General features: G+C 35.2%; 1 protein-coding gene across 3 annotated transcripts in view; it reads right to left on the bottom strand.

Moving 5' to 3' along the window:
• Positions 1-2399: 2399 nt before the first annotated feature.
• The window catches only part of ZNF366 (zinc finger protein 366), a 28286-nt gene continuing 19997 nt past the window's right edge, over positions 2400-10688 (bottom strand). For all 3 annotated transcript variants that reach the window (XM_039320777.1, XM_039320775.1, XM_039320778.1), the window contains 2 exons: positions 9071-9245; positions 2400-8613 (listed from right to left, as the gene is read on the bottom strand). In XM_039320777.1, coding sequence (XP_039176711.1) covers positions 8099-8613; positions 9071-9245 — 690 coding nt within the window. In that variant the 3' untranslated portion in view covers positions 2400-8098. The remainder of the gene's footprint in view (positions 8614-9070; positions 9246-10688) is intronic.

The raw sequence follows: 10688 nt of genomic DNA, 5'->3' as shown, positions 1-10688 counted from the left end.
GTCTGCCCTAACCCAGGTCAAGTGCCACACTACCTAGAGCCATTCAGATATGGGTCTGTGCCTCAGCTGATTTTTATCATCAGGTTTCACATACTATGTTAAGTTGTAAAATATAAAGCCATTATTTTTGGGATGAAATACGATTAGTATTTCTCATACCATATTGAGTAAATCTCAATGATTAAGGTCACAGAACATATTGAGCCAAAATCAAAATGGCCTACATTTTGATTTAGAACAATATGCAAACTCAAACACAGACGATTTCTGCTAGGAGGACATTAGTCTAGCAAAAATCATTTTTGTCTCATGAAGCTCCAATGTTGTTTAAGATCACTGATTTTTGTCAAATAGTTTCTCCTCACAGCACTTTCTTTCTGGATACATTCAAAGGTTTTTACTTGTGGGACAGAGCTACTGCTCCTTATGAAAAATCACGTATTTGAGGATCTTTCAGTTAAAAGGTATGTAATAAACTTTTTGACTAAAACTCCAATCTGGAGGAGTGTCCTATGGCTATGAATGGCATTCTTATATAGTGCAGAAACACAATGTGTGTAGTTATATCCTAATATGTTGTGTAAATCTTAATTTATGCCATAAATCATGGAGTAGCAAATTATAACAGTGTATTATTTGAACCAACTCTGTGTACATGTCTGCTTCTTCACCAAATGGTTAGACCAGGGGTAGGCAACCTTGGCTCTTTTATGACTCATGGACTTCTACTCCCAGAATTCCTGAACCAGCACAGCTGGCTCAGGAATTCTGAGAGTTGAAGTCCACGTCATAAAAGAGCCAAGGTTGCCTACCCCTGGGTTAGACCATAGGGAATTTTCAGAGATGCTCTATTATGTGAAAGGAACTCAGTTCCACTGCCAACAAAGATGCTGAAACAAATATATTATAAAAAGGTCAAGCCTTTTGTACCCCTTTAAAATTTGTTGTTGCATCTAGCAAAGCGGAAACACTAAGAGCCACATGAGACTATGGTGGTCCCTCCCAGCTATCAAAGGCACAGAGTTTCCTCCACATGCTGAACGAGTTTACAGTGTTTCCAAAGTACACAATCAAAACCTTTCTCCATTCACGTTGTTCCCTGAAATGAACACTTCACAAAACTACAATTACTAACCTTTGCCTTCCAAATTGTCCTATTGTTGTAAACTGTTTTCATGTGTGTTCCAGTTATTATTTATATCAGGATCATTTGATTTTCACTGTTTTTTAAGGAGCTCAATCTTTGTTGCTTTTAGGAAAACCAGGTCTATAAAGTATTGGCATGTGCCAATTAACTGGGATTACAAAATTACTACTTTATTGTTATAGAGAGATTACAGCAGAATCTTGAAAAACAGTGAGTTTTCTCCAACTTCTTTTATTCCAAACACAATCAAGACAAGATTATTTTGAATTGTTTTGACAGCTTCCCCTTTGTAAATTTTGTAAATTATAATTCTATCCAAATTCGACTTGTTTGTTTATTTGTTTTATCATATTTATATGACTGCCCATCTCACAAACAATTATTTCAGGGTGGCATACAACAAAGCAAAACAATATATACAGACAAGAATTAATACTATTATTACAAACATTTTTGTGTGTGTACGTTGTGTGTGTTTTAGTTTTGTGCCTTTTATAATTTTACAGCAGATGTTTATTTTACTGGAGCTTCCTCAATATTTCACCAGTCCTCTATTAATATTTAACAATGGTTAGATAAATGTCTTAGTGTAGTACATGAATCGGATCTACGTCTCTTTACAATGATCCCATCAAAAATATTCATGTATATTTGTCTGCATATACACACAAAGACTGATTAACTTTCCAGAAGAATACTGGCGTCTGCACAAAGTAATGATATAGACAAAATGGTCAGTTCTATTCATAGGTGGCTCAACAATTTTCTTAAGTCATTCTAATGCTTGGAATGTAAGAGCTATAGTGGAGAAGATGACTCATTTCTCCTTGCTTTTCCACTCCCATAGCAAAGGCTGGATTTGGGGTCTGTATGCAGAAAAAAAAATGATAGAAGCATTTTTAGAAACAAAAGAAATTTTTGTAGAAAAGCTGGTGCAGACCTCTCTGTACAGATCTTAGATGGGCAGTATAATTCTTGCCTATAGAATTATTGCTTCATATCTCTATCTACCTTCAGTTTCTGTGTTCATAAATGAACTAAAAGATTGTCATAATCTCCTAAGTCTCCAGTGCTCATTTCACTGATGGAAGATAAACCCAGGTAAAAGATGCCTCTAAAATCATTTATGTCTTGAAGAAATCAATATGGAACATCATAACAGAGCCTATTGGTATATCTGGAAGATATCACTTATATTTCTGTAAGTACTTGACAGAAATTACAATTGACAATTGATATGTCTATTTTTTTATTTTATTTAAATTAACAAAATAAATTTTACATGCAAGTCTGAAATCAATTATTAGGTAACAAGAGTAAATTGGAACTTTGGCTGAATTTTATTTACAAAGCTCACATTATTTGTTACATAGATAAAATATAAAATGTTAATGTTAGACCTTATTCAGTTTAGTAAACACAAGACAAATAGCAGAATTCTATTCAACATAACACGAGCATAATATAAATATTATATTTTAAATTATACTTTCAAGATTTGCACCATCAGCCACAAAATGCAACAGCACCATGAAGATGTCAGAGATGATATCCCTGGGCAAATATTTCAGCAGAATAAAGGCATGCAGAAATAGGAATCACCTGGTTGCTGAGAAAAATTATACAGATAAAATAACTATCAAAATCTAATTAACTTATTTAATTCACTATGGTACCATTCTCCCCAATACTTAATACTTACAAATGAAAATAAAATTGCAATCTTATATGCTAAGCTACCAAAAAGTTTTGAGATACCTAAATAGGGACTATCTTTCATATTATGCATTGACTGGGAAATCTCTTTTTACCACTTTCTGAGTATATCAGAGCTCTCCTAGATCTGCTGTTTTCTGGCCAATATCATTTGTTAATTGATTATTAAACTGCTTGATGCTGTTTCTTATCTTAGTTATATCCACTTACAATGAGAGGCAATCAATATTTCTTTCCAATTTTTCACTTGCCTGCTACGTACTGCTGCGTCTTGCAGAATTCTATATGGCTGCCCAGAATCCTTTTACCAAATATAGGTAGTCCTTGAATTATAATCATAGTTGAGCCTAAATTCTGGTTGTAAGTCATTGCAGTTGTAAGTTCAGTCACCATGTGACTGGATTTGATTTACAACCATTTTTATGACAGTTGTAAAGCAAGTCACTGCAGTCATTAAATGAATCATGTGGTCATAAGTCTAAATTCAGCTTATCCAATGGGCATATTTTGCTAAAAAAATGGCAAAAAAATAATAATCACAAAACAAGATAATGTGATTGCAGAATGCTATAACCAGTTGTAAATGCAAGCTAGTTGCCAAGTGCCTGAAATATGATAATGTGATGGTGTGATGTCGTAGTCATAATGGGTCACAAATGACTTTTTCTGAGCCCATTGTAACTTTGAATGGTCATTAAGCAACTTATCAAGGACTACTGGTACTGCTTGTTCTTAAATAAAGCATATTTATGCCCTAAGACCCTTTAGGGATATCTTTAAGATTTGCTATGAAGAACACTGCAACTATAGCTTTGTGAATTTACTCCTGCTACAGAGTACAAGAGAAAACTACAATTACCAAGGTTCAAAAGGAACGTAACAAGAAAATTAGCATAATATGGTATCTCACACCTTTGCAAGAGGTCAGCTGTATAGAAAACTTGTATAATTTAGCCTGGGGGATTGTTCTTGTTTTATGAATAAAATTGTAAGCAATTTTATCACACCTTAATTGTAGGTTAGTGAGGTTTCCATATTACTTAATGGAGGAATCTGAGCTCCTAAGGCCACATACAACCCTGAAGTTTTTTTTGCCAAATTGAAATGTTAATGTAATGCTTTAGGAAAAATTATTATGTACATAGTGAGAAACCACCATGTCAATTTTATTTTGGCTTTTATTTATCTTCTGCTTGTTATTAGAGTGCATCTCCAAACACAATGACCAAAGGTCAAATACCATCTCCACTTCTCCAAAGTCATACATTCCTAGTTGAATAGCTACATCTAAACATCTCCTTAACCAGTACAGGACTATACAATAAAGTTTTCAAGCTGTATCCAATGAATCAGAAGAAAAATGCCTGCTGTTTATTGTTGACCTCTTCACATACAAGTTCTCATTTTAATATCACACTACTAGGATCCAATAAGATGCAGATCATATTACTGCCATAAGCTAATCTAAGGCCATAATTATATGCACATATACTTACATGATGACAGCAAGGCATATTGAGCACAGGAGCAATTGAAGAATTGTATTCTAACATTATTCTCATTTCTGTACTTTGAAGCAAGTGCCAAATTAGCCCTGATACTAAATGTAGCTTTACATATAAATACTGTATGGATTTTTCAAAATGCAAACAGAATTGGGTGAGTGAGTTGCTGATTTTTAGGTTCATAAGATAAACAGAAAAGAGGAATTTACCTTTCCTTGTCCTGTTGCCATTACAAGGGAAATCCTTTCTCTGAATATATTTGAATGGAGAGGAAATATATTAGCACCATACAATTTGTAGTTTGTCCCTAAGTCCACTGAACTCTGCATGATTTTCTTCCCAAGTCCTAATAGCCATAGAATCCTATAATATCCTAACCATAGTGACACTTAAGTGATGAAATGTGTTCTATGATGTCATATTGAACGTTCCATTCTTTCTATTTGCATTGTGATGTAATATGTAAGTACTCTACGGGCAGAGTTTGTATGCTGACATAATACATACTCTGTCACTTGCCCTCCTCTGGTTTACCTATCAGTCCAGATGCCTACACTAACAGTATATGAATCAATTATCTTGAGAATGCTAAATGCATTAGAGTCAGTTGATTTCTGGATGGAGTACATTGCAATCACTACACCAGCATTCTTCAATCTTTCATAATCATGTTGCAGGAAGTCTTGCAAAATACTGTTCAAGGGAACTTTTCAAGATGGCTATTGTGGGCAATATAAGTAGTTACAAACACCAAAGTACCATAAAGCTATCATACCTTCTATACCAATTCCATCCAGCACACTTTCAAATAATGCTCTTCCCAGCATTTTCATTTTCTAAAAAAAAATATATTGAACCATATTTCTCAGTCTTCTGTTGTTGAAAATATTTTCACCTAAATCTATTATAGTAAAGGAGAAAAGAAAGAGTTAAGTTCATGAATTCCCTCATTATCTCTCCCACATGGAGACCAGTATTGTGGCAGGTCATTATTAAGGAGAAGAAATGAGACTTCAGAGATTATAAGGATACTGGTAAAGATTACCTTCATAATTGGGAAGTTTAAATACATAGGACAATGGTGCTAATTGTTTTACATTTATTTTATTTAATTAGAACTATTATCTAAATTAATTCAGTTAAACAACATTTGTCCTTTTTATGACTAGGTTTTGCATAATTTGAAAGAATGTGACAATTCTACTTTCCACAGAGTCTATGTGCAAGTTTCTCCTTGTCTGATATCTATAATCATCAATGACCAAAAAAGTATAGAATTTCCTTCATACATATAATATGCATGAGATATAGATAAATTTTATAGTCTAGAGTTTCCTTAGAATTATTTTAATGAGGGCAATGCTCTTGTGTATGTTTGTGTATTATCTCTCTCACTAAATTATTCTCCCTAGTATACAGTAGTTGTACAAAGCATTAGTGCTCTGCAAAATATGCTAGCATGTACGATGCATCTCTCCTCAAAGCATTAAGGCAGTTGCATTTTTTGTAAGGCTTGTGTAGCTGCTTTCAAGTCTGTCCAGTTGTCAGTCACTTCCATTCACTGGCAGTTCTATAGAAGGTACATGCAAACGGTCAAGGACAGTCTTCAATGCAGCTGTGACCAACCTTCTAGAGGACAAATCTCCTTTAATTATTTGAATAGGGGTGCTTTGCTTGCACATTCAAATGTTGCAAAGAGTCTGTTTTGAATGCTTCTCATAGCTCTACTGTCCAGGATAAAGTCCATATAAAGTCTTGGTTTGCAATTTTGCAATGCAGATCAAGTCAATAGTTACCTTGATTATATTTTTGAAGAGTGGAATAAGTTCTTTAGTTGATGTAGTTTAGACATGGAACACTTAAGGTTAACAAGCCCATGCTGAGATTTTATTTTCCTTAATAACCTTACATGCAAATATAGCATAGTCTACAAGTATAGCAAACAGCCTATGGAAGTTATTAGTCTCATCAAATTAAAAGGGCAATTCAATCCAGAAAATGTCTTAGATTTAGATACTTCTGCATATTATCCCACATGAAGAACCATGTAATGTTCTCCACATAAAAGAATCTATGGAAATAGAAGGATCTCCCCTGTATCACAGGATTACATAAAAATGCTTATTTTTGTTAACCTGTCAAGAAAATCTTTTGGCATGCATCTTTCAATATGGACAAAATAATCAAAACCTTTACTGCAATATAATCATTGGTTAATGCAGTGATACAGCATGTCTGCATCCTTGGCTGCTTTTCTGAGTATGTATGTCACTGAATGGACTTGGCGATGATGAAGATATGGAATGACACTCTAATTTAAATATTTATTGCAACAATACAGTGAATTCTATAATAGTGTGTATTGGTTAAGACAGGGGTAGCTTAGCTGGCTCAGGAATTCTGGGAGTTGAAGTCCACGAGTCATAAAAGAGCCAAGGTTGACTACCCCTGGGTTAAGACATCAGGCTAGAAACCAAGAGACTGAATTTATTCTCACCGGCATGAAACCAAATGGGTGACCAGTGGCCATTGCAAACTAGTTTCAAAAATCTTGCAGGAAAACTTCAAGGACTTGTCCAGGCAGTTGCTAGGAATCAACACAGACTGAAAGGCCCACCCCTGGCCCCACCAAAAGGCAAACAATACGAAACTGAATTATCCCCCCCCCCCAAAAAAAAACCAAAAATCTTATCCAGAACTGAAAAAAACCCCTCCTCTTTCTTTCATGGTAAGTATATGGATCTAGTGAAAGAGCAATTTTATAACTGACAGCTTTTGTATGAAAAGTAGGCCTTCAAGGGACCCCTTGGTTATCTGCAGAGTGCATGTAGTTATTAACTTAGACCGGTTATGGTAAAAGAGTTTGGAAAGACTAACCTCAATAATATTACTGTATAAAAACAGGAAAGAAGATACCACCACAAAGAGGCTAAGCCTATTCTTCCAGTGTCTGGAATAAGAAAGAGGGTTCTTCCTCATTTCTTATTGCTCAGGCAGATCTGCTCCACTTATCAGTTCTTGGCCTTGCCACAGTGTGACCAGTGGTGGGATTCAAATATGTGAACACCCAGTTCTCTGTGTGGATGCTGCTTCCAGCGATCCATTCTGGGCCTGGGCAACAAAAATTTAGCTACCAGTTCTGCCGAAGTGGTACGAACTGGCTGAATCCCACCACTGAGTGTGATAGAATATTAAGAGCCTGGAACCAAGTCCTGGAGTGAGCTACACTACTGGCAGAAGCAAATGATGGTATCTTGAGTTAGAGACTAGACACTTCAGGTGGCTGCTTCACAGGTGCTTCACTTCCTGCAAGCAAAATAAATATACCAACAAAAATGAGGATTGTGTAGCCTGGAAAAAGTTGTGATGGGAAAAAACTTATCACATAGGGAAACATAAAAAAAAGACTACATTGTATGCCATCTATTATACTTACTACCTCAGGATTCTTCCACTTTGTTCTGCTGAACATGTAGACCTGGTCCAAATATTGGGACAAGGTTTTGGGAAGAGAACGATAGATTAGATTAATCTCTAAAATATTACTGTTAAAAACAGAAAACCTGAAGGAACAAGGGAATATTTGTCTTAAATTATTTTTGCTAGGTTTTTTGTCATTTTTTAAATAATTGTTGCTATCATTTACCAGTCTTGGTAAATGTTATAGTTCATCTTAGCCAAAAACTCTGAAAACACTTCATTTCCCCAAGGATAATTCAGTGATATCCATTTAGATCTCCAGAAAAACAGCTTGTGACTCCATTTTACTTTCCAGCAGCTCCTTCAAACTCTTGTTCCTGTGTTGAAAATACAAATAGTCAGACAGAGACTGAGTGAATCTATTACTTTCGAAGTGATATTCCTCATTGTGATTCACAAAGTCTCTCTCTCCCCGGCGTTGCTCCCTTCTGTTTTCTTGTTTGTCCTCGATGGTGTCATTGAACTTTTTCTCTTTTCCATCACAGTAGGACTCTCTGAAATCTTTAACCTCATTTTCTGTTTCGCCTGGAGGATCCTGCAGTCTGTTAGGGTTCTTGCCCTTGTCATACATGCGAGGGGAATACTGCTCTGCCCTCTGGCAATTGTCTTCTTCATCATGGCTTGTGTTTTGTTTCGCAATCTCCCTGTCAGAATGAAAGGAAAGTCCTTGCCTGTGGTTCTTTTGGGAAAGGTCAAAAGGTTCTTCCTGTTCTAGGCTTCTTGAGGTATCCGTTTGTGATATGCTCAGTTGTTCCCTTGCAAATCCTAGGATATTTTTTGAACAAGACAGATGCATTAATGGATACATTTCCCATTCCATGTCAATTTTGTAATTACAGAATATTTCAACTTGTGTCTCATGATTATTTTGCAATTTATGGTAGGGAATATAAAAAGAGGGTTCTTTGCTATTTCACTTGGCATTCTTGGCAATTTTGAATAGTTTTTATTGCAGAAATATTGGATTAGTTTGGACTATTATAGAAATTCTAAGTAATACTTGATTTTTATTATATATAGCAATAGAACTTAGACTTATATACCACTTCATAGTGCTTTACAGCCCTCTCTAAGTGGTTTACATCTATTTCACAAAATCTGGTTCAACTAAAGACATGATTTTGATTCTGTTACACAAATAAACTCCAGCAACTTCTAGATGTTAAATAATGTCATTATATTATTGAATGAAATACAAATAAGGCTAGTTACAAGTTTTTACCTTGAGAACGAAATCCTCTTTCCATGACTCCATGTTTGACTTTCATGTGTCTGGTGAGGTTCCCCTTCAAGGTGAATTTGCTAGGACAGTAGAGGCATTTGAATGGCTTGCTGTCAGAATGCAAGTGCATGTGGCCCATTAAATTATGCATTCGATTAAATTCTTTTCCACACAGCTGTCAAAAGACCAAAGATAATCAGAATGAGGCACCTTTTTTCAAAGAGATCTTTTTTTTTTTTAGACATAGCCTGGTTACATTGAGTCAACTTCTCCACAGTTCTGCAGTTTCTCTTTCCAAAGCATAAATCTGCAATATTTCTTCTATTGCCTCCTTTTAATCTCAATCAAAGAATGAACACTTCTCTAAATTGTCAGATTAGGCTTTTCTAGTTCTGGAAATAAAATGAATTATTCAAAAATTGTGTCGTTGAATTGATGCCTGTGAGGCTTCTAGTTCTGAGAGGCTTGACAGAAATTACCCAAAAGTATATTTTTTACAACATGTCAGATTTGACATGGCCAAAAAAGACGAAATCTGAGATAGAAACCTTTGTTCTGACTATAGGCTTATGGTTAGGATATAGATCCAAAATCTGGAAGAAATTCCACTTTTTAATTTCATTCTACAACCATCACAAATAGATAGGTCCTCATGGAAAAGGAATGTCTTTACAGCTAAATTTGATATGCTTCTTTTTCATTCAAATTTGATACTGTACTCACTAAAATGGAGAGTACAGGGGGCTTTGAAATTACTGAATATTCTTTGATCTGGAAACAAAATTATAGCCTAAAAATATAAATATAACAAGCAAGTATTTATATTGGATGCTGGCTGAGTAAATATAAGGAAAAACTCAGATTTACTGCAGAGTAGTTTCTGAATGGTCTTAGGCCTATTTGAGAAATTGTACAAGCTTATTCAGAAACACAGATCACTCTTATTCTAAAAGAACCTTCTTGGAAGTTGTGCCTTCAAGGTTGAATGGACAGTCACTTCCAACATCCCCAGTTGCCATTCCCTGGTGTGATGGGAATGCAATGTATCTGAGTGTGTCAGGTTGGGGGCTAACCATTCTATAAGATGGTGTATGTTTACAATTGGGATTCCTATTGTTTGAAGGAAAATGCATGGTAAGCTACAGGAAAACTAAACAGATGAAGAGGAAATTCTGTATTTCCTCTTCAAGAATATTTCTGTTTCTTATTTAATCTTTGATTTGCTCATGTTTCTTTCCAGCTAATATTTAATGGACTCTTCTCTCTCTCTACCAAACCTTTGGATTTCCTGGGAAGGGAGAAAGGGAAGGGAGAAAAACTATTATCATATTAAAGCAGTCTAGCTCACTGAGGAAAGTTGGCCACTGAAACTCATTTTGGCTTTTTTGTTGGAATATTCTGAGAGTAGTATTATGGTTCCAACAGACAGAGATGAATAAACTCTACAAATTAGCATGGCTGCAGCAATTTTTTTCTTCTCATCCTAGGTTGCCAAGTAGTTCATACAATGGTTGCATACTTCATATGAATTGATTGCTTGTTAACTTTTGAAATATTTTAAATAGAAATCCACACTATACTCACTGGCATGACAGGGCAATTCTGTCATTTTAAAGGC

This window comes from Crotalus tigris, unplaced genomic scaffold (assembly GCF_016545835.1).
Source record: "Crotalus tigris isolate CLP2741 ecotype Arizona unplaced genomic scaffold, ASM1654583v1 scf7180000023687.2574627, whole genome shotgun sequence".
Taxonomy (NCBI): Eukaryota; Metazoa; Chordata; class Lepidosauria; order Squamata; family Viperidae; genus Crotalus; species Crotalus tigris.
The sequence above is the reverse complement of the archived record's forward strand: the minus strand, read 5'-3'. Positions and strand labels throughout refer to the sequence as shown.